Here is a 25,198-nt window from a genome sequence, read left to right as displayed (position 1 = left end):
TGTAGGTTTTTAAGATTCCCGTGGGAACTCTTTGATTTTCCGGGATAAAAAGTAGCCTATGTGCTAATCCAGGGTATAATCTATCTCCATTTTTAATTTCAGCCCAATCCGTCCAGTAGTTTTTGCGTGAAGGAGTAACAAACACACACACACTCACATACAAACTTTCTCCTTTATAATATTAGTGTGATGTTCAAGTGTTTGAATAGGTATCATCTACCTATTAATAATAGGCTAACGTCCTATTGAATTGGAAAGAGTAATTTTAGGGCTGTCCCAAACTCATGGATTTACTATTTACTAATCATCAGCTCAAAACCCATCACTCACTTAGGAAAATACACGGGAGAGCACGGCTCTCTTTTTACCCGACTGCGGCAAAGCCAAAAGGAAGGGTTATAATTTTATAGCAGTCTATGTACGAGTATGTATGTGTGTATCCAGATTCTGTGTGTTCCACCGTAGCGCCTAAACTACTGGGCCGATTGTGATGAATGAAGTGTCAATCGATTCGTCGTAAAGATCCAAGTGACATAGGCTATATACTAGCTGATGCCCGCAGCTTCGCCCGCGTGGATTGGTCAGATCCCCTGCAGCATCAGAATTGAGGAGTTGGAATCCAAATTTTTTATGAAACAATGTCGCAAAGTTCCTCTATCGATTAAAAAAAAATTACGCACATCGGTTCAGAAATCTCAGAGATTTCGGTGTTATGTAAACCCCTGCTGTATGAAAAAAAAAAAAGGATTTTAACTGGTAAGTAGATATAAATGAAAATTGTCCCCCGTCTTGCGAAAATCCTTCATTATATAGCAGCCCTAAGGAAAATACCTCTACTGTTTACAATTTCCACTGTTGTTTAATTTTGTCAGTTACACGCGTATTCTTCGCGCGAAGGGTCGTGTACATAAAACCTATTATGTAAATGGACGTGTATTTAATTAATAAATACCTATTTATCTCTACGTAGATATTCCTATGTGAAGTGAAGTGGTTATTGAAAGGCTAATCACATTGAACAGATTTTTATTCAAGTTTTCCACAATAGAAAGAGTGTATAATTTCGGTTTATTGCTAGGCATAAGTCTAGGCTATTTTAAAACCACGTAAGTCAAAATTAGCAACTTTTCATTTACAAGTTTTTCCGCTGTCCTGGTATACAGCGGGAAAACTTACTGTTTTCAGAGAGTTTCTATTGAACGTTTCCTTGTTTCTGACTGGCTAAACGAATCTCGATTCTCTAGCGAATGACTTCGAAATGTTACAGCGCACTTCAAAAACAGACCAAGTGCGAGTTAGACTCGCGCACCGAGGGTTCAGTACTCGGGTATTTTTTCCGACATTTTGCACGATAAATTAAAAACTATTATGCATATAAATAATTAAAATTCTGTCTTGGAATGTACAGGCAAAGCCCTTTCATATATGATACCCCACTTGGTTTATCTTACTTCTAGTTCTAGTTTCTAGAATATTATGTTTGCAAAATTTCATGGACTTTGGTTGCTTAATATTCAAATGAAATTGGAACTACGTTTGTATGAAGCGAGTGACGGAGAGAGCCCTGTTAATATAAGGTAAAAATACCTATATAATATTTTGAAGTGAGCAAAGCTGTAAAGATTACATTTTTTACAATCTGTGATAAAGCCTTATCGGGTAAAATACTTAAAATATTATTCAGGTCAGTTCCATTGTTTTTTATATTTAAGTTTTTCGTACCTGAACCAACTGCGCTGCCTGTGCTTTCTCCGTCCATCCGTCCGTCTGTCTCCTTTATCTCCTATAGGGGATGCCCGCGGCTTCGCGTGGATTTCAATTTTTTGAATCCCGTAGGAACTCTTTGATTTTCCGGGATAAAGAGTAGCTTATGTCCTTCCCCGGGATGTATCCCAAGTCTGTACCTTTCATTAAAATCAGTTCAGCGGTTGAGCCGTGAAAACGTAGCAGACAGACAGACACACTTACGCATTTATAGTATTAAGTATGGAGTATGGATACTTATCGTAATACATAGCGGGCTTTATCTCCTAAATCGTAATAAGTATAGAAAGTAGAAAACTATACTTAAATAGAAAGTTGAAATCATAGAATGTGTATTTTTATTGCTGCTCTAACAACAAATAATAAAAATTTCAAAATTGTCGCCATGAAAATTAAAAAAAGTCATTTGTTTTACGATGGTTGGTACTGAGCACTCTCTCGCACTCTCAACTCGCACTTGACCGATTTGCAATGCTTTCTCCGATTATTCGAAATTATGTTATGTTGAAAAAAAATGTAATGAAAACCTAGGTAGGTATCTAGACAGATAAATATCTAGCTACTTTCACAGTTCGCTGACATGAATCGCATAAGGAAAACGGCTTTGAAAATATTAAGTCATCATTATGTATACCTACCTGCTCGTTCGTTTCGGGTCATGGAAAACGAGATCCTAGCGATGTATTCGAATTGGTATAGCACAGTTCACGATCGTTGGGAACTTCTAACCATCGATGTATATGGATTAGCCTTTCCCATACAATTCCGTCCGCAAAAATACGCTTGAATCTTACGTCATCGTCATTGACAAAGTCAAGAGACTTTTGCAATTTCTCTTGACTTTTTGAGCGCGTTTTTTATCTTCGAAGGGCCCATCCATATACATCGATGCTTCTAACAAAACCTAGAGGCTTCAACGTCACAGGCAGGCATCAAATACTGTTCGCGCAGGTAGCCATATGTAGCCTTATTTTTTACAAGACTGCGGAAGAAAATTCAAAAAACCTCAAATTTTAACCTTTGGCCCCGAATAACTTTTGTAGCACACATAGGATCGATGGGAATTTTTAACCCTTTATTTGTAATGGTAAACCCCAGCTCTCCTCCAATATTTGGCTCTGTGGGAATTATTGTTATTTGACCTCTATTTTTATGTCTAAATTGACCGGTCTATTAACAGGGCTCTCTCCGTCACTTACTCCATACAATCGTAGTTCCAATTTCATTTGAATATTAAGCAACCAAAGTCCATGAAATTTTGCAGACTTATTCTAGAAACTAATATCTGTGTCTGTGGTGTTTTAGATTTTTCTACAAATATGTAGTTTTAAAATTATAGAGGCTCAAAGATTTGTATGTAAATTTTTAAGACCGCGTAACTTTGAAACCGAATATTTTAACAGAAATCTGGAAAACCACAGGCCATAGATATTAGTTTCTAGAATATATCTGCAAAATTTCATGGACTTGGGTTGCTTAATATTCAAATGAAATTAAAACTACGTTTGTATGGAGCGAGTGACGGAGAGACCCCTTATGATTTAACGTCACCAGACCATAGCCTAATATTTTACACACATGCAGAATAAAACCGACAGTTCCCTCACACTAATTCACTCTGACCATGGTAAGTTCGATACGGGCATATGTAGCTACTGTGGAAAATGGTAATTATTCAATATTGACACGGTTTTCTTGCGGCATTGTCTTACTCCTATCTCTCCGAACATTGACGCCAAAACCGATAAAAATATAACTAATTAACATTTATTACGTCACTCGATGGTAATTGGCAGTGGTAATTAGGGTACTTCATGTCCTGGTTTCGAACTTCAAATCCCAAGCTGTAGGTACCTACTAAGTATTTTGAGATTATAATTTTTGAACCCATCATCATCATGATCAACCCATCGCCGGTCCACTACTAAGCACGGGCTCCTCTCAGAATGATAAGGGTTTAAAAGGCTATAGTCAATGGTGATCGGCGACTTCTTATAACTTTGAGAACGTTATGGAAGATGCCCAGGCATGCAGGTTTCCTCACGATGTTTTCCTTCAAAGAAAGCGATAACGGTGAATTTAACAATTCCGACCATCAAAAGCAGTACAATTGTACCTACTTTGAATAAATGATTTTGACTTTGACTTTGACTTGACGTTGAATTTACGAAAAGTTAGAGGAGCGTGTCCGGGATCAAACTCCCAACCTACCGAATAGGAACTAGACGTCTTCCACTAAGCTATCACGGCTTGCATTAGGTGTTAGGGCGATTACGCACTGCATCCGATCCGAATCCGTGGAAATACGTTCCGAAGTAGTCATAGAACTATTTTTATGGTAGCTTACAAACTAGCTGCGACTTCCGTCATCCGAGTTCTCTCCGACATCCGTGAGAATATCTCGGATGTGCCTCGGATTCAAATCGGACGTATGGCGTAGATAATCAAAGATGTCCACTGAATAGCTTGGATTTGGATCAGAGTTCGGATTAGTGCGTTGCTTATAAACGCACTATCCAAGTTCGGGCCGAGTTTTTTTATCCGTATTTTTGATTAAAGGATTATAAATGTAAAGGATTAATATATACACTTTACATTTATCACACTTCACACTATCACACTAATATTATAAAGGCGAAAGGTTGTGTGTATGTGTGTGTGTGTGTGTGTGTGTGTGTGTGTGTGTGTGTATGTGTGTGTGTGTGTGTATGTTTGTTACTCCTTCACGCAAAACCACTAAATGGATTTGGCTGAAATTCGGAATGGAGATAGATAATATCCTGGATTAGCACATAGGCTACTTTTTATCCCGGAAAATCATAGAGTTCCCACGGGATTTCGAAAAACCTAAATCCACGCGGACGAAGTCGCGGGCGCCAGCTAGTAATATTTGAGTAAGTATAGGTATTTTTGTGACCAAAGTCAACCAAGTTCAGTAAGATGTCGTATCATTAACAAAGGTAGATTAAATACAGATAATATTATATGACCCGAATTCCGCATATCATTGCTATCAATATATCAATAAATACATACTTAACTATTGATAATAACTGATAACAATTAAATTTTAATTTATCTACTAATCATTATTTCACGTAATTAGCTTGTGCTTAATATTATTACTTCAGAGTTATTGAAATCTTTATTAACCTTCCATTAAATTACAAACTACTTAATTTACAAGGAACCAAAAGCTTATTTTGCTATAATCTGCCAAACCAAAGAAATCTGTATGGTGCAACATGCAGCATGCGACATGCACCGCCCACCCTCCCACTGATAAACATGCAGGAAAAGTCACCCACCAAGCAAGCCACACGAACCACCACCACGCAGCACCACACAAATCTCAACACCACTCGACGGTGTCTGGCTTTTCCTGCATGTTTTTCAGTGGGAGGACGGGCGGTGCATGTCGCATGCTGCATGTCGCACCATACAGATTTCTTTGGTTTGGCGGATTATAGCAAAATAAGCTTTTGGTTCCTTGTATATCATATGGAGTTCGGCGCAAAATAACGCCTGCTTTTATACAACTACTTAATTGTTTAAATTATTGAGAATTAAGTAAGTATTAATAATGTACCTGTATAGAAAAGTGAATTTTCGTAAACAATATCTGGAAAAGTGAATCGTGAATCATTTTGAAAAGTTATGTACTCAGGTAACTTATCTACTGTGAAAAATTATTACTAATGATAATTTGTTTCCCGTACAAGTGTAAATTAAAAATTTATAACACCCCGACAAGTGAAGGTTACAGTAACTAGAAAAGAGCTAATAACTTTCAAACGGCTGAACCGATTTTCTTGGATTATAGCTAAGAACACTCTCAAGCCACCTTTCAAACAAAAAAAAAACTAAATTAAAATCAGTTCATTAATTTAGGAGCTACGATGCCACAGACAGATACACAGATACAGTACGTCAAACTTATAACACCCCTCTTTTTCGGTTGGGGTTAAAAATATTACATTTAGCTCGTTATATCGGCTTAGACAAGATTCTTAAATCCTCAAAGTATTAGACACGTCTGAGATAATTTATATACAGACATAAAAGCTACAAAATTCGAGGGCCTCAATAACCGCTAAAACCGGAATAAAAAACGAGAGGTCAAAAGGATTTAATTTCCTCGATTTAAATATCTTACTCGTCAGCAGTAATGTTAAACGCATAGGGGGAAAAAAACTGTTTTTTATTTGCTAAATAATATTTGAGGAATAAAGGCGTTTTCTAGTAGTCAGGATCAAAAGTTAAGTTTCAGGCTTTGACTATAGACCTAAGTATACCTATCTAACATACCTGCCTACTTTATAAACGTGTATCTATACCCAATAAGTATTAATAAGTAAGTACTTAATAAATCTAGGATTTGATTCTCACTTATTTCGTTAAAGATAACTTTAATAAAATATTGTTCTTGTTTACAGATTCACCATGTTGTGGTTCGAGAAAAGTGAATCAAAAATAAAAATTTAGTACTTATAGTACGAAAGTGAATTAAAGTGACAAACAGTTTTTTCTGTTCCGTAGAGACAACAGTGTAAAAGTTAATCTGAGTACTAAAGTAATTAAGAATGTTTCAAAATACTTAAATGAAATCACAAAACTTAATAGGTACCTAACTTTAGGAAACATTAAACAAGTTCTAAGTTCGTGACGTTATAGAAAAGTGAAATCTAGTCAAAATGACGACGGAGGATCCTCGAAAGAGAAATTTGGTAAGATACTTTCTTTCCTTTTTGGCAAAACTTGTTACAGCGACTTACGTATCCCGGGGATTTCCCTACTTTTTATCCCGGTCAATCAAAGAGTTCTATGACGGGATTTTTACAGGTCTATTTTGATGAAATTATATGTACAGCTTGCATCCCGGGGAGGGATATAGGTCACATTTTATCCCGGATAATTGAAAAGTTCCCACTGGGTTTTTAAATAACTAAATCCACGCGGATGAAGTTGTGGGCATCATTTGTAGATTTACTTAACTAAGTAAGTATAGATATCACACTATAATATTATAAAGGCGAAAGTTTGTATGTGTGTGTGTGTGTGTGTGTATGTTTGTTACTCCTTCACGCAAAAACTACTGGACCGATTTGGCTGAAATTTGGAATGGAGATAGATAATATCCAGGATTAGCACATAGGCTACTTTTTATCCCGGAAAATCAAAGAGTTCTCACGGGATTTCGAAAAACCTAAATCCACGCGGACGAAGTCGCGGGCATCATCTAGTATTATATATATCTAATAGTCAAGTGTAATTTTAACACGTTTTAAAAATCAATAAAAACCATAACAAATTCTAATAAAGCCAGACAAAGTTGCAGTTATCTCCTAGCGAATGAATCAAACCTATTTGAAAATAAAAGTCACGTATGAAACGCATCAAAACGTAGAGTACCTAGGACCTTGATTGCTTTATGCTATATGATTACCTATACTTACTTAACAGGGCTCTCTCCGTCACTCGCTTCATACAATCGTAGTTCCAATTTCATTTGAATATTAAGCAACCAAAGTCCATGAAATTTTGCAGACATATTCTAGAAACTAATATCTGTGCCTGTGGTGTTTTAGATTTTTCTAAAAATATGTAGTTTTAAAATTACAGGGGCTCAAAGATTTGTATGAAAATTTTGAAAGACCGCGTAACTTTGAAACCGAATATTTTAACAGAAATCTGGAAAACTTCATGGACTTTGGTTGCTTAATATTCAAATGAAATTGGAACTACGTTTGTATGAAGCGAGTGACGGAGCGACTCCTCTTAAAGCTCTAGATGTGTGTGTAGATGTGTAACTCACAAGTTACACATACCTACTCATTAGCATAATCAGTCACCTACCTACCTATGTAATGATTATGTTACTAACGGTAAATCCTAGGATTTACAGTTAAACCTAGAATTAACAGGTCCTGATGGTGAAATGCCGAACTGGTCTATAATAATTTCGGATTTTTATCAACATTCGTCCTGGAAATCATAGGTAGCTGTGTACCTCTAAGGGCCGTAAGATCATTCGTAGTTTTAAACCATGCGAGATGGTTTAATCTCCTGTCATCTATTATTTCGTAAGATCAATTGTAGTTAATCGAATAAGACATGCAAAAGTCCGAATCAAGAATCGTTATCTAGGCTACTTTTAATCCATGAAAATAGGAGTTCCCGTGGGATTTTTAAATTTAACCGACGCGGACGAAGTCGCGGCCATCATTTCATCATCAATGATCATGATCAATTCATCGCTGGGTAACTACTGAGCACGGGACTCCTCTAAGAATGAGAAGGGGTTAGCCATAGTCTACTATGCTGGCTAAGTGTGGATTAGCAGACTCACACACCTTTGAGAACATTATTGATAACTCTCAGGCATACAGGTTTCCTCACGATGTTTTCCTTCACCCGTCCGGCCAACATTTAATCCATCCATACTAATATTATACCTAAATGCGAAAGTGTGTCTGTCTGCTACCTTTTCACGGCCCAACAGTGTAACCGATTTTGACGAAAGGTACAGAGTTAGCTTATATCCCGGGGACGGACATAGGCTATTTTTTATCCTGAAAAATCAAAGAGTTCCCACGGGATTTCAAAAAAAAAAATTGGTTGTCTGTAAAGTCGGTTTACTGACGATAGTTGAACGTGACAACAAAGGCTGATTGTGCTTCTTTGTCGCTCGTTCCGCGCTCTCGCTTGCTCTTAAGACAAGCCTTACATGGAACGCCTCAGAGCGAGGTAACGCCGCATGAGTCATGTTTTTCGTGCGTGCAGCCGGCTCTATCGAATTATAAGACGTTGTCACGTCAAAACCCATCCGCTTAAGCGATTTGTATGAAATTTGGTACCGAGGTAGCTTGCGTCCCTGTAATTGACATAGGCATTTTATCCCGGAAAATCAAACAGTTCCCACGGGATCTTTAAAAACCTAAATCCACGCGGACGAAGTCGCGGGCATCTATAATTACTTTTACTTTGAGCATAGGTAATATTAGTACCTATGGTGGTAGGTACATAATAATTCAATAATTTTTTTACGAGGAAGCTATAAACTTTATCGACCGTAGTACAATTTTGTTGCACAGTTGATTGCTAGGTAGTGTAATGTCTCTTGATTGCAACGAGTCAACCTGTTTTGTTTATCAGAATATTGTTTTTTTAAACAATACTGTTTAATATAAAACAAGTTTGTTTAATGTGTGAGTCAATTGTTTTAATAATAAACAATGTAAAAATTAAATGGGATTGTGTGTTGAAGACTAAATGAAGTCGGTAATACAAGAAATTGAGTTTTTTCAATTACTTATTGGAAATATTTTTAACTAGAGGATGCCCGCGACTTCGTCGGCGTGAATTTTGGGTTGTTAAAAAACCCATGGGAACTATTTGATTTTCCGGGATACAAAGTTGCCTATGTCAGTTGCAGGGACGCAAGCTAACTCGGTTCCTATGCAAATCGGTTAAGCGGATGGGTATTTAGGAATCCCCTGGGAACACTTTGATTTTCCGGGATAAAAAGTAGCCTATGTCCGTCCCCGGGATATAAGCTAACTCTGTACCAAATTTCGTCAAAATCGGTTAAACTGTTGGGCCGTGAAAACGTAGCAGACAGACAGACAGATAGACAGACAGACAGACACACATTCGCATTTGTTGTGCATGGATTATTATTATTAGTATTAGTATGGATTAAAAGAAAAGATATACTCGTAAGTATTTTGCCTTAGTTATTTAGACATTTAGTTTAAATGATAATAATAAATTGAGCCATTAAATCATTAATCAATCATTGCACCTCGATCAGGTGTAACTTAAAAATCGTAGGCTAAAATAATTAATTTAAGATTTAAAGTGTTTTTTTTTTTTGTATTTAGGCCGGAGCTGGCGAGAACGGCTTAGAAATGGAAAATTTAGAAAAAAAGCCCGAAATCTTGAACGGAAACGTGAGTAAACGCTGCTAATAAAATTATTTTTTTTGTTACATTTAAAAGAAACCCGAGTGCGCGAAAGCCTTATGTCTCAAACTTAATTAAACTTCAGTGGAGTATCATAGCTGAGGACATGCAAAAGTAAAAACTGTTAATTGTTAAACATGTCCCCAACTTGAACTCTTGTACAGAAGTTTTTAAACTTTTGTAGCCCATTGTGCAAAAGGCCTTTTTATTTTAACTAGTTGACCACCGCGGTTTCGTTCCACTTGAATTTTTGAAAATCGGTAGGTACCTAACGGGGTGAAACATCCAAAAAATCCTGAAACACGTGCCTATATACCTATTTTCTTCATTTTTAATCGAAAGCCCAAATGCCAATTTTCATGGATGTAACTTTAAAAATTATGGACTTTCGTACAAACTTTCCTCCCCTATTTAACCCTCTTAGGATTGGAATTTCCACAAATCCTTGTTTAATTAATAAGTATCTAAAAGTAACCCACTGACATCATTTTAATTAGTAGAGGTAACTCCAGCGATTTTCATGCTGTGTGTTGGTAGTCAGTCAGTCAGGAAAAGTTTTTTTATACTTAGGACATAAAGATTACTTAGTTAATTTTTTAAAGAAACGCGAAACCAATGTGTTCCCCCCGTTCTGTAGGTGTTTGAAAGTTTGGTTTTACGCTTGGAACTAGGTTTTATCCGGTTGGATCTTGAATTGGGACAGAATGAATGAAACTGAAAGTTATATTCATGTAACTTTCAAGTAATACAAAAACTTGCAGCCGATGCTGATCATTTTAATGCCAAAGTAAACGCATTTAACTTTCGTTTTTTAAAGGCTAACTAGATCTACTTGTACCTACTTAGTAACATTTACTTTTATTGAACCGAAATCCTTATTCAGTTAACTACTTAGGAAGGTACTAAATCAACATAATTTCTTATTAAGCTTGGCTACGTATACTTATATATATATGTGTTTGTGTGTGTGTTTGAGTGTTTATGCATTTACCTACCTAATTAAAGAAAATTTGGAGATAGGTAATTGTTGTGATTGGTTGAATTTGGAACTCGTATAGGATCACTGTTGCCTATCTGTCTGTCCGTCTGTCTGTCTGTCCGTCTGTCATGTCTGTTAAGAAAACCTATAGGCTACTTCCCGTTGACCTAGAATCGTGAAATTTGGCAGGTCTGGGTCTTATAGCACAAGTAAAGGAAGAAATTCGAAAACGGCGAATTTGCGGTTACTCACAAAAAAAATATTAAAATGTGTTTCAATTTTCAAAGTAAGATAACTATACCAAGGGGTAACATATGAAAGGGCTTTGCCTGTACATTCTAAAACAGATTTTTATTATTTACTCGCGGACTTCGTCGCGGGCATTATCTAGATCAAACATCACACAAGTTTGCGTGTGTGTGTGTGTGTGTTTGTTACTCCTTCACGCAAAAACTACTGGACGGATTTGGCTGAAATTTGGAATGGAGATAGATAATATCCTGGATTAGCACATAGGCTACTTTTTATCCCGGAAAATCAAAGAGTTCCCACGGGATTTCAAAAACCTAAATCCACGCGGACGAAGTCGCGGGCATTAGGTATCTGGATATTCAATAAATCCAGCATTATGTTTTGTTGGATATGAAACGTGCCAAAAACTGTCAGATAAATTCTAAAATTCCATTTTTTCAGACTACCTTCGAATATTTGGAGTACGAGCCAAGCGGTTGCTTAGAGTTGACTTTAATGAGGGTAGGCAATTCCACCGAGGATTTTGTGAAGAACAACGGCTCGACCATGAAGACCATCTCGATATTCGTCTTTAACGGCCTGGTAATAGGGTTCTTTTTCGGCTGCTTGTATTATTGGATTATGTATAGTAAGTACTATGTTTCAAAAGTCAAAATCAAAGTAGGTACAATTGTACTCTTTTTGATGGTCGAAATTGTTAAATTTGTACGATATAGTGATGATAATTAATTACGTGACTTAAAACTAAAGCTACGAGGGTTCCAAACGCGCCCAAGTCTGAGAAGAGCCCACAACAAACTCAGCCGGGTTTGGTTGGTTTGGCAAGAGTTTCTCTAGGATTTAAAGTGATCATCTCGATATTCGTCTTTAACTGCCTAATGATAGGGTTCTTTTTCGACTGTTTGTATTATTAGATTAATTATAGTAAGGCATCATCTAGTTTGTAATTAAAGATGAGGATACTTGGAAAATTTTTGATTGGCGGACTTTACACACCGTCGAAAACATTATGGAGAACTCTCAGGCATGCAGGTTTCCTCACGATGTTTTCCTTTATTTATTTACTATAGTACCGCCCACAGAGTTACACATTTAGATTAAATACATGTTGTTCCTTAAATTCTAGGGCTCTTATGCAACTCCACTTACGGGCAGTCACAGCATACATTAACATAAACATAAGTCGTACAGTAAAATATAAAAAATAATATAATAGCTAACCTAAGGACTATGAAAAAATACTTATAAATACTTTACTTTAATGCAAGTGACATTTACGTAACTAATTGCTTAAATACAAAGCTGCAAAAAGGAATTAAAACGTGGACCTCCTAAATATAGGCTATCGCAGCTTCAAAGCTGGAGATGTTACAAAAACAAAAAGGGTACAGCCAAATACTTTCCAATAAGCATGCTATACGTTATGATAATATAATGACCATGGTCTAGTAAAATAATCACATGAAATACTTGTCACAAAAATATTAAAATAATAGTAGGTAGCAAAATGTCCAAAATTAAAATACAATTATAACTTTTCAGAGATAATAGAGTAATATGGCTTTTCAAACAATAGTTTTTTCATACATATCAATCCCATACTCTGAAAGATATGGTGCCCGCAGCTTGGCCCGCGTGGATTGGTCAGATCCCCTGCAGCATCAGAATTGAGGAGCTGGAATCCAAATTTTTTATGGAACAATGTCACAAAGTTCCTCTATCGATTAAAAAAAAATTACGCAAATCGGTTCGGAAATCTCGGAGATATCTGTGTACATAAGTAGAAAACTGCTCCATTTTTCAAAGTCGGTAAACAAGTAGCATAATATGTTACTCCTTGGTTAATCCTCTACTTGTTTGCGACAATAGGTTTAGCCATTCCGAAGATTAGCCCGTCCAAACAGACAGACATTTCAATTTTATTTATTAGTATATATAGATTTTTGGGTAGGATTAATGTTACTACGATTAATGTTTTTTTAACCCCCGACCCAAAAAGAGGGGTGTTATAAGTTTGACGTGTGTATCTGTGTATCTGTGTGTCTGTGTATCTGTGTATCTGTGTATCTGTCTGTGGCATCGTAGCGCCTAAACGAATGAACCGATTTTAATTTAGTTTTTTTTGTTTGAAAGGTGGCTTGATCGAGAGTGTTCTTAGCTATAATCTAAAAAAATTGGTTCAGCCGTTTAAGAGTTATCAGCTCTTTTCTAGTTTTCTTGTAGAAAAGAAGGTTAGTTAACCGTTAGGTTCATAATATTATGAATATGTCAATAGACAAATGTCAAGCTGTCAAGATGGACGTTGCCTAAATACATAATTTTTTATTTGAAAATGATGTTTTGGAAAACTCAAATACTTTGGATCGTCGGGGGTGTTATAAATTTTTAATTTACACTTGTTTTCAGGTAACGAACCTCTAGAACTATGCTTCGGCTTTGGCAGTCTGATCGCCTTCTTGAGTATAATATACTTCTTCGTGATCTACTTCCTGGTGGTGAAGAGGTTCTTCGGGAAGTGGTTCGAGGCGACAGTGTGGTGCCGCGTCGAGGGTGTGGCCTTCCTCTTGTGGAAGATTACGTGAGTTTTTTTTTTTTTCTCTCATCTGGTTTTTACAATGATTAGCCAATGTCAAGTTTGTAGTTATTTGTAACAAGTTAGCTAAACTATACAAATATGGACCCCGTCTGTGCCGGCGCTCGCCGACACACGCACGGCACCCCTTAGAGCGCTTTCCAGTCAGTTTTAACAAAAAAACACTCCAAAAAGTCACAAACACGCGCGCCAGCAAACGCCACCACAGACGAAGTCCCGTTTCTGACTCTGACTCTCTATTATATACAGGGTGTAACCAGAACTCTGGCAAAAACTTAGCGTTATGAATTCCAAAAGGTCGGGGATTCAAACCGCACCCGTTGCACTATTGTCGTACCCACTCCTGGCACAAGCTTTACGCTTAATTGGAGGGGAAAGAGGAGTATTAGTCATGATTAGCATGGCTAATATTTTTTTTTAAATTAGCGTTATTATTATGCCAATAACCATTTGCCTTTATCTTGTAGCTTTTGTGATTTAGAATTTATCAAACCAGCATTGTATAGCGTGCAAAACTCGGGACAATGCTCCGTCTACGACTCGGCATTGACGTCGAGTGACCTATTTACGGAACGTTCGTTAACCGGTAGCGTCAGCCAGATGTTTCATTTGCAATATATTGTAAATTATAAAAATACAGGCTTTTTTTAAAAAAAATCGTAGTTTTTTATGGTATCTTATTAGTAATCATTTTAATCAGAATTTGAATTTAATTTTCCTTACAGTTTGTTCAAGTGGTGTTTCTGCCTGGCCGTAGTCGCCGGCATAGCGTTCTTCCTATACTGGGACACAAGACATTCACCAGAGAGACTCATCTCTTTGCTTGGGCTGGCACTTCTTTTACTTCTTGGTAAATCTTCTCCCTTTTTTTTGCCCAAAATCCATACTAATATTATAAATGCGAAAGTGTGTCTGTCTGTCTGTCTGTCTGCTAACTTTTCACTGCCCAACAGTTTAACCGATTCTGACGAAATTCGGTATAGAGGTAGCTTATACCCCGGGGATGGACATAGGTTACTTTATACCCCGGAAAATCAAAGAGTTCCCACGGGATTCCTAAAGACCCATCCGTTTAATTGATTTGTATGAAAGGTACCAAGGTAGCTTGCGTCCCTGTAATTGACATAGGCAACTTTTTATCCCAGAAAATCAAACAGTCCCCACGGGATATTTAAAAACCTAAATCCACGCGGACGAAATCGCAGGCATCCTCTAGTATTACAATAAAACTTAAGGCTAGCCGTATACGGTACGAATCATGCCCGCATGGAATGGTGCCGAGAATTTTGCATTTCCGCGTTGGACAGCCAGGCTGATCCTTTGCGCAAAAAATGAGATTCTTCCGACCACGGTAAAAAGCCTCTTATAATAAAATTTATCATTAATACTCGATGGCCCCAGGATCTCTACGGAACAAAAGTGTAAGTCTCGATAAGAGAGGCATATACTTGCACCGCTTATCGGTTTCACCCATTTCTGATATAGTCTGAATACGTCACAAATTCAAATTCAAATTCAAAATATTTTTATTGAATTAAACTTTTACAAGTGCTATTGAATCGTCAAAATAATCTACCACTGGTTCGGAATGCCGTTCCTACCGAGAAGAACCAGCAAGAAACTCGGCGGTTGTTCTTTTGAAGTATTCAATTTACAATAATATGCCATACTGTACTATACAAGCAATTGCTGCGCCGTGTATTGCAGCACAATGACTAAACGACCTTCTTTATCATCATCATCATCAGCCTGTGGACGTCCACTGTTGGACATAGGCCTTCCCTGAAGAGCGCCACCACACCCGGTCCTCAGCCTTCCTCATCCAGCCACTTCCCGCCAGCCGTATAAAATGCTCATAATCTCCAGCGTTCGTGTTCTCATCGAGTCCTGGCAGGATAAACTGGCGTAGCGTCATCATGGGTCTCCTGATTCAGTTCCTGTTTGGTATCCTGTTCATACGCTGGGACGCCGGCCGGTACGCCTTGCAGTGCTTTTCTGACAAGGTAAGAAGATGAAGACTAACCCGGACACTTTTTTTATCCACTGGGGAGAATAAAGATAAGATAAAGATAAAGATAAATTTATTTGGCTCAGCAACAAATCACACTTCACACTAATATCACACTATCACACTTCACATATCACATCACATCACATATCACATAATATTATAAAGGCGAATGTTTGTGTGTGTGTGTGTGTGTGTATGTTTGTTACTCCGTCACGCAAAAGTTACTGGATGGATTGGGCTGAAATTTGGAATGAAGATAGATAATATCCTGGATTAGCACATAGGCTACTTTTTATCTCGGAAAATCAAACAGTTCCCACGGGGTTTCAAAAAACCTAAATCCACGCGGGTGAAGTCGCGGGCATAGGCTAGTAATTTTTAAATACTAAATTGTCTCTGGTTTGATATCTCCCTGTGGCTAATTGCCACCTTACCAACAAAGATGTACCGCCAAGCGATTTGATGGCAAGATGCCCCTCGCTGGTGCAGTGGTAGTTACCATTACCATTACCACCCTTTTTTTTTCGAGGGGGAAATCTTCTGAAGATACCCACTCGGGTTATGTGGGATTTCTACCCACTAAAATCCCCTCGGTGGCCCTCCTCAGGACATACAGTGGACCCCCGGTAATCCGACAAACGTTTTGCAGGACAGTGTCGGACTATCGAATTTGTCGGATTATAGAGTACTGCGTAAGAACCCCTATATAGTCCGGCGTTTTTTACAAAAGAGTACCTTGTAATCCGACAAATTAAAGATTCAACGATAAGATTTTATAATATGTTATACATACCTATTCTGAAATACAAGTCATAGGTACTTCACTATGTAGGTATTTCAAAAGTAAATCACATTACATCACACTAATATTATAAAGGGGAAAGTTTGTGTGTATGTGTATATGTATGTGTGTGTATGTTGGTTACTCCTTCACGCAAAAAACTACTAAACGGATTGGGCTGAAATTAAGATTGGAGATGGATAATACCCTGGATTAGCAAACAGGCTACTTTTTATCCCGGAAAATTAAAGTGTTCCCACGGGATTTATATAAAACTTACATCCACACGAACTAAGTCGCAGGCATCAGCTGGTTCAATAATAAAATAAACCTGTCGGATTACAGGGGGTGCCGGATTAGACAGGGGCCGGATTCCCGGGGTCCACTGTATTGAGAAGCTCCGGGAACTCTGACAAACGTGCGCTGGTGCAAACCATTACCACCCTACCGGTAAAGCCGTGCTACCGAGCGATTTAGCGTTCCGATACGATGCTACGTAGAAACCAATGGGTTTAATAAAAACTGCCATATACCTTCCAGCTTCCATCTTAGACTGCATCATCACTTACCACCAGGTGTGATTACTATCTCAATTGGTGGCAAGTGATGATGCAGTATATGATTGACTTGACTACTGTTAAGGGTTGTATCAGAATAAAAAAAGTGGAAACCGTTGTTTCGGCAACTCTATCCGCAGTTCTTGGGTTTTTTTTCTCTCGTCTGGTTTTACACTGATTAGCCAATGTCATGTTTGTAGTTATTTACAATAGGGAAACTATATGTATAAGCATTGACTTCGTCTGTGCCGGCGCCCGCCGACATATATACACGCGGCGCCCCGTTAGAGCGCTTCCCAGTCAGTTCCACCACCAATAAACACCAGCAGAAAACAAAAACCGGCCACTTCTAACAAAAAAACACTCCAAAAAGTCACAACACGCGAGCCAGCAAACGCCACCACAGACGAAGTCCGTTCTTGGGTCTTACTGCTGTTAAACTTTATCTTGTTTTAATTTCAGGTAGCCACTTTCCTGTCTTACGGTGTGGATGGCGCGGCGTTTGTTTTCGGAGACCTGCTCGTCAGGGATGAAAAAGTGTTTGCGTTTAGTGTGAGTTATCTACGTTATTACACTTTTAATTTGTTAAGTTTCCTAATCTTATAAAGCTAAATAGCTAATTTTCTACTGACTAATAACTAATCCCTACAGAGATTAGCCATCTGCGCGATATCATACTCACTGCAAAAGTGTGACCGCAAACCAGGTGGACTCTATTCCCATAGTCCGACAGAACGGCAATCCAACAGGGCCGGAGGGAGATTAGGTGCAGGACGGATTACTGAGTGTTCTGTGAGGCATGGGGGTGAAACCCACCGACTTCTTAACTCCGGGCTAGTGCCTACCTAGTAGCTCCTGAGAATTTCTGGAAAGAAATCGCTTGTTTAAAAAAAAAAAAACTGTTCCGAGCAACTACTAGACAAAGGAGTCAGTTATTTATATCTTCTTCTCTTGATTGGCGGCTTATTGTAGTGCCAGCCCAGCTCAAATATTGGAATGTTAGACTATTCTCTGTAATGTTCTATTCTTTATTCCAGACTCTCCCAGTGATATTTTTCTTCAGCATGCTGGTGGAGGTGTTGTTCTTCTGGGGCGCGTTGCAGTGGTTCTGCCTCAAGCTGGGGCGGCTGCTGCAGACCGCGACAGCCACCACGGTCTGTGAGAGCGTCATAGCTGTGGGGAACGTGTTTCTTGGACAGGTAATACTGGGGCCATACGATGCGTTTACAGTGCGTTGCGGCGCCGCAGCGCTGTGGATTGGGTGGTACACGGGCACTGCATTGCCACTCCAGCAAAAAGTACTTCTCCCCGTCTCGTCTCTCTCTATAAGTTTCACTTTTTTTAGTTGAGAAGTAATTAATATTCACTATTCACAATCTAGGTCGTCATTCGTTAATACCAAGGTTTAGTAGTACATAAATAAGGAATTTTTGGACAAGGACATTACCACGGATCTGTTTTGCGATAACCTGGCTAAATTTAAAGCCAAGTTGTTCAAATCATTCGATTCCTCAATAGGATAACGATAATTAGTGTCAGTCCCTAGCCGTAAGTATATTGTATTTTAGATGATTTAGATAATTTAGCTTAGTTTAACTTAACTTTACTTTAACTTAATTTCCATCTTATTATATTCTTTTAAAATTTATAACTTAGGCATTTTTTCATAGTCCTTAGGTTAGCTATTATATTATATTTTATATTTTACTGTACGACTTATGTTTATGTTAATGCACGCTGTGACTGCCCGTAAGTGGAGTTGCATAAGAGCCCTAGAATTTAAGGAACAACATGTATAATTTAAATGTGTAACTCTGTGGGCGGTACTATAGTAAATAAATAAATAAATAAATACATATTATAGATATAATATGTATTGAATAGTGATTTTAAGTGGTTACCGCCGCCCATGAACATTTTCACTTTGCAGCACCAGAGGAACCGCCAATGCGTTGCCGGCGTTTCAGAAATTTTTTGGTCCGCCCCTTGAATACCTCCATGTAGAATCTATAGTGGGAACACCGCCATGGGAGTTGATTCAGTGTGCATGTGCTTGGAAAAAAACATCTGGCACAACAGGCGGTCGATGTGCACCAGGTGGTGAGGGTGAAAATGCTTGCGGTGGCGTGCGGTGCGGTTGTAGAAAAAGGAGGGTGGAATGAGGTCAAACAGCTCTTCAGAACACTCCCCAATATGAAGTCGATAAAACACGCAAAGATAGCAAATCTGTATGTAATATCATATTCCAACCTCCAGCCCGCTGGACTGATGACCTGAAGAAGGTAGGGGGAGCGGGTGTATGAGGAAGGCGGAGGACCGTGTTTGGTGGCGCGCTCTTGGAAAGGCCTATGTCCAGCAGTGGACGCGTACAGGCAGATGGAATGGATGGAATGGAATGGAATTAACTATCGTTATTAATTTAAGAAATTTGTCTGCAGTCGGAGTCTGTCCTCATCATCAAGCCGTACCTGTCTCTGATGACGCCTTCAGAGTTGCACGTGGTCATGGCATCAGGCTTCGCGACCGTGTCCGGCAAGTAATTTCAACTCATGTTTTTTTAATAAATCGTTGAAAATCTAGATATTTCTGAAACGAAGTTGCTCAAGAATAGATTCCGTTTTTTTTTTATTCAGATACAACCTAGCCCTTGACAGCAATATCACCTGGTGGTAAGTGATGATATAGTCAAAGATGGAAGCGGGCTAACCTGGAAGGGATAAGCCAGTTTTTATTAAACTTATACTCCTTTGGTTTCTATACGGCATCGTACCGGAACGCTAAATCTCTTGGCGGCACGGCTTTGCCAGTAGGGTGGGAACTAGCCACGACCGAAGCCTCCCACCAGACCAGGCCAGAGAAATTATAAAATTCCAAACCCTGCCGGGAATCGAACCCGGGATCTCCCACTAATAAGACCACAGCGCTAACCACTGCACCAGGGAAGCCGTCAAAGATTCAAGTGCCATTTTTCGATCGGGTCGATATACTTATTTCATTTTGGCTCGCGTACAACAGTTACAGGTAAGGTTTGCATCTGTGATCTGTAGTTCTGTATAATATCTCGTGGTTCTTCCATACAGGTACTATCCTGGCGGCGTATATAGGCTTCGGAGCTGAACCAGCTCATCTCGTGACGGCGAGTGTGATGTCCGCCCCAGCTGCGATCTGTTACGCGAAGTTGCTGATGCCGGAGACTCGGCGCTCGCTCACCAGCGTCGACACCATACAGCCTGTGGAGAAGTAGGTAACCCAACAAAAACACAAGTTTGTGCATTTACCGCCAAAAATACCCCGTTTACCCTGCCTCTTCTCTGTCAGAGCACTCCCCTCACCCCTCCAAACAGAGTTGGGATTCTTAGAGTCCTAATTTCAGGTCATATTTCGGGATCACTTGGAAGGTAAACCCCTATTAGCCTCCAAAAAGCTTAGGGTACTCTACAAGGCCACAACCGCACTGCATGCCACCGCAAGCAATTACACCCTCACCGCCTGGTTGCCTGGTGCACTTCGCCCGTTGTGTCAGATCTTTTTTCCACGCACATGCAAGCTGTGGAATCAACTCCCATCGGCGGTGTTCCCGCTAGATTACAACATGGGGTTATTCAAGGGGCGGACCAATAAATTCCTGAAAGGCAACGCATCGGCGGTACCTTGGGTGCCGCAAATGTTCACGAGTGGCGGTAATTAATACTCTATTTCGAATATTTTATTTTACTTTCATTTACTAGCAAGTCGAGCAAGGCGTTTCCCTGATGACTAAGCCCTAATTCGCACGAGCATTAAAAAAGCGTTGCGTTAAAACCCGGTGTTACGCTGATAATACACAGTGCGTGTTAAAAAAGCGTGTACAATACTTGAGAATGCATTTGTTCTATTTGAAACGGACGGCAAAAAAGTTCTCGTGTAAATGAGGCCTTAGATATGCTTATCTCACAATAGATAGATTTTAAAATCTTTTCAGGCAAGACCAGTCAGCCTTATCAGCAGCAACTCGAGGCGCTACCAACGGCATTTCCCTGGTCCTGAATATCATCGCCAATCTAGTGGCCTTCGTTGCCGTCATCGCCTTCCTCAACGGCGTGGTGGGGTATTGCGGCGGGCTGCTGGGCAATCCTGATCTCAACCTTGAGTGGATCTTTGGCAAGATCTTCATACCTCTTTGCTGGTTAATGGGTGAGTTTCTTTATATCCTAACAACCATAAGGCTGCTTTTCCACCAGAGATGTGCTATGCTACGTTGTTATGGATGCGTTTGATATCCACCAATCATATTCATTGGTGCACATAGCTTAGCACGCACTGGTGGAAACGGATACAACTAAGATATGATTTTTATATGGAAGGATGCGTGCTATGGATGCCTGCTATGGGCCGTCGCGAGTGGTGTAGCTATGTGCAGAGCAGAGTACCTACATAGCTTAGTATTGGTGGAAACGGTCACATGTTTTCGTAGTGTAGATTTCAAATCTTCGCAGCATAGCTGCATAGCACATCTCTAGTGGAAACGCACCCTTACACCTAAAAGGGTTTGCTTCCTTTTCATCGTCATTTGTCATCTTCCTTTTACTAGGGGGATAAATGACACGTTCTAAGTCGTAAAGAATTGCTGGCCATTTAAGCGACTTATGTCTGTCCAGCAGTGGACGACGATGAAGACGACTAATTAAAACCCCTTGAAATCTTGGCCACTCTCTCTTGCTCTCATCCATTATCGTCGATCTAGTGACGTTTGTCTCCTTCATTGCCTTCCTCAACGGCGTGGTGGGGTATTGCGGCGGACTGCTGGGCAATCCTGATCTCAACCTTGAGTGGATCTTTGACAAGATCTTCATACCTCTTTGCTGGTTAATGGGTGAGCTTCTTTATGTCCTAAATCCTTCTGTATGAACCTGTATGACAATCATTATAAGGGTTTGCTTCCTTTTCATCGTCCTTTGTCATCTTCCTTTTACTAGGGGATCAATGACAAGTTTTAAGTCGTTTAAGGAACTTATGTATGTCCGGCAGGCGGCAGTGGACAACCATCGGTTGAGATGCCAACAATGAAGACGATTAATTAAGACCACTTGAAATCTTAGTACGTCTGTATAGATATGTACATTATTAGCAAATAAGTTTAGATTATGTACTATTTTTAATGTTTAATGTAAGTAGCTGTAAGTGAACCTAATTAATAAAAATAAAACAAGTGTAAATTAAAAATTTTCAACACCCCCGACAAATCATTTTCAAATAAATAATTATGTATATCTAGGCAACGTCCATCTTGACAGCTTGACATTTGTCAATTGACACTTGAATATTATGAACCTAAGGGTTATCTAACCTTCTTTTCTACAAGAAAACTAGAAAAGAGCTGATAACTTTTAAACGGCTGAACCAATTTTTTTGGATTATAGCTAAGAACACTCTCGATCAAGCCACCTTTCAAACAAAAAAAAGTAAATTAAAATCGGTTCATTCGTTTAGGCGCTACGATGCCACAGACAGATACACAGATACACAGATACACACGTCAAACTTATAACACCCCTCTTTTTGGGTCGGGGGGTAATAAAATTTCAAAGTCACAATATCTTCTGTGTCACTATACGAAAGTATTTTGACCATTTTACCGTAAGAATTTTGCAACTTCGGAGATTATTCTAGATCCTCTTACACTTGTTATCTTAGCATCATCGCCAACTTGGTGACATTAGTTTCTTTCGTATAGTTTTATGAATGCAATGTTGTTTCCAGGGGTTCCGTGGGAAGAGTGCGAGCACGTGGGCACGTTGATCGGGCTCAAGACCATCGTGAACGAGTTCGTGGCCTACCAGCGCATGGGGCAGATGAAGAAAGAAGGCCTGCTATCGGTAATTTACTTAAATTCGCTCAGTTTTGACCTAAATCAAATAGTTTTAGGATATTTTTTTTACATATAAAAAATAGCGAGCAAACGAGCAGGCGGGTCACCTGGTGTTAAGTGATTACCGCCGCTCATGAACATATGCAGCACCAGAGGTACCCCGATACGTTGCACGCCTTTCAAGAATTTGTTAGTCCGCCCCCCATGTTGTAATCTAGTGGGAACACCGCCGATGGAAGTTGATTCCACAGTTTGCATGTGCGTGGAAAAAAGGATCTGGCACGACGGGCGGTCGAAGTGCACTAGGCGCCCAGGTGGTGAGGGTGGAATTGCTTGCGGTGGCGTGCGGTGCGGTTGTAGAAAAAGGAAGGTGGAATGAGGTCAAATTGAACAGCTTGTTGCAGATTTAATTCGAGTCACTTGGGGTAAAAGAAAGTAAAAGATCTGAATCCGTGTCCGTGGAATTTCGATACGTACACGATCCTAGAATGGAACGCCCTCCCATCATCAGTTTTCCCTCCAATTTTATATGGGTACCTCCAAGTTAAGAGTAAATAGGCATCTTCTAGGCAAGCGCGCTCCATCTTAGGCTGCATCATCACTTGGCAGCAGCTGGGCGATTCTGGGAGAGCACTCCCAGAATCGCCCACCTTCGTACGTACGTACCGAATCGAGTGTTCTGAACCGCCCGGCAGGCCTGACTGCAGCCAAACGTTTCCTATCTTTAGCCATTCTCATTAACAGCCTTTATGTCGACGCGACGGTCTATCTTTCTGAGGGGCGGGCTGAGGGGGGAGGTTATTTTTACACTCTAACGATAATTTTGATTAATTTTAGCCTCGAGCTGAGCTGATAGCGACGTACTCTCTGTGCGGGTTCACGAACCCCGCGTCTGCCGGGATTATGATAGGAGCCATAGCTTCCATGGCGCCCAACCAGAGGGAGACTTTGTCTAGCGTGAGTAATGAGTTATAATGTCTATATTATTTTAATTCATCATCATATTTTGACATATCTCTTATTTAAAGTATCACACGTAACACATTTATCAACTAACAACATTGAACGAAATGTAGGTTATTTTAAAACTAAATATAGTACCTAGGTGATAAACGCTTTCTTAACCGGTATAGAAACTGATAAGGGGTTTGGGTTTAATGCCCCTTCCAAATGAACCCGCATCTAACTTAGACTGCATCATCACTTATCACCAGGTGAAATTGCAGTCAATGGCTTTTGTAATGGAAAAAAGAATTCCTTAGTACTGTGAAGAAGAATGTTCACAACGGTGTATGATGTCTGCCAATCTGCATTAGGCCAGCGTAGCTATCGCTTAAACCCTTCTCGTTTAGATTTTATGCTCCAGCTACACGTGCTGTCTCCGTCCGAGAATTGCGTAACCCAATCTTTGTAGGCTCAGCTTTTGAAACTGCGCGGGATACCGTCTTGTCGTCCACAGGCATCCACTTAACTATGCTAACTGGGCTTGTGCAGAAAAACTCTCAGGCAAGACGTAGCAGTAGCATGTAGCCGGAGCATTAGAGAGGAGATCCGTGCTCAGTAGTGGGCCGGCGATAGGTTGATATGATGAAATTGTTTCAGATTGCGGTGCGTGCCTTTTTCGCCGGCTGTGGAATTTGCTTCATGACAGCTTGCATAGCAGGTATAATCTCGGGACTCGGGTACAAAATGATTTCTCACGCGCCACGGGACACGACGGACGGACAGACGGACGGACAGACAGACAGACAGACAGACAAACAGACAGACAGACAACAAAGAGATCCTATAAGGGTTTTTCCTTTTGAGGTACGGAACCCTAAAAATGGAAATTCTTAGAGCTCAGGAATCAAAGTAACCCTGTCTATAATCTAGATTATACAGACAATTTTTTTTTTAACTTAAAAATTTTATTTTTTTCTAGGTGTCCTAATGCCAGAGGGATCCTTCGGATAGCGGCAGTGGAAATCTTAAAATTAAGTTCCTACTTAAATAAATTATAATTAATTTATCAACTAACTAGAGGATGCCCGCGACTTCGTCCGCGTGGATTTAGGTTTTTAAAGATCCCGTGGGAACTGTTTGATTTTCCGGGATAAAAAGTTGCCTATGTCAATTACAGGGACGCAAGCTACCTCGGTACCAAATTTCATACGAATCGATCAAGCGGATGAGTATTTAGGAGTCCCGCAGGAACTGTTGGTTTTTCCGGGATAAAAAGTAGCCTATGTCCTTCCCCGGAATGTATCCTAAGTCTGTACAAAATTTCATTAAAATCGGTTCAGCGGTTGAGCCGTGAAAGCGTAGCAGATAGACAGACAGACAGACACACTTTCGCATTTATAATATTTTGTATGTATGGATGTATGGATTAAATACCCTATCTATACTTAAAAAAAACTTATGAATAAACTTACTATAATAGCTTAAAGTGTGATATTATTATAAT

At 39.5% G+C, this 25,198-nt stretch overlaps 1 protein-coding gene across 2 annotated transcripts; it reads left to right on the top strand.

Moving 5' to 3' along the window:
- Nucleotides 1–890: 890 nt before the first annotated feature.
- LOC123879243 (solute carrier family 28 member 3) lies at nt 891–24,712 on the top strand. Of its 2 annotated transcripts, XM_045926873.1 has the most exons (16): nt 891–1,106; nt 6,201–6,491; nt 9,648–9,716; nt 11,401–11,587; nt 13,366–13,537; nt 14,278–14,402; nt 15,419–15,555; nt 17,364–17,453; nt 17,939–18,100; nt 19,340–19,433; nt 19,982–20,141; nt 20,863–21,074; nt 22,641–22,756; nt 23,587–23,706; nt 24,352–24,412; nt 24,674–24,712. In XM_045926873.1, the coding sequence occupies exons 2-16, from the start codon at nt 6,459–6,461 to the stop codon at nt 24,703–24,705; spliced, it is 1,770 nt and encodes a 589-aa protein (XP_045782829.1). In that variant the 5' UTR covers nt 891–1,106; nt 6,201–6,458; the 3' UTR covers nt 24,706–24,712. The 2 variants fall into 2 exon arrangements, with proteins under 2 accessions (XP_045782829.1, XP_045782830.1); XM_045926874.1 differs by lacking the exons at nt 891–1,106; nt 6,201–6,491 and adding an exon at nt 8,883–8,972.
- The last annotated feature ends 486 nt before the right edge of the window (nt 24,713–25,198 follow it).

This window comes from Maniola jurtina, chromosome 27 (assembly GCF_905333055.1).
Source record: "Maniola jurtina chromosome 27, ilManJurt1.1, whole genome shotgun sequence".
Taxonomy (NCBI): domain Eukaryota; kingdom Metazoa; phylum Arthropoda; class Insecta; order Lepidoptera; family Nymphalidae; genus Maniola; species Maniola jurtina.
This window is presented reverse-complemented; position numbering and strand designations above follow the sequence as displayed.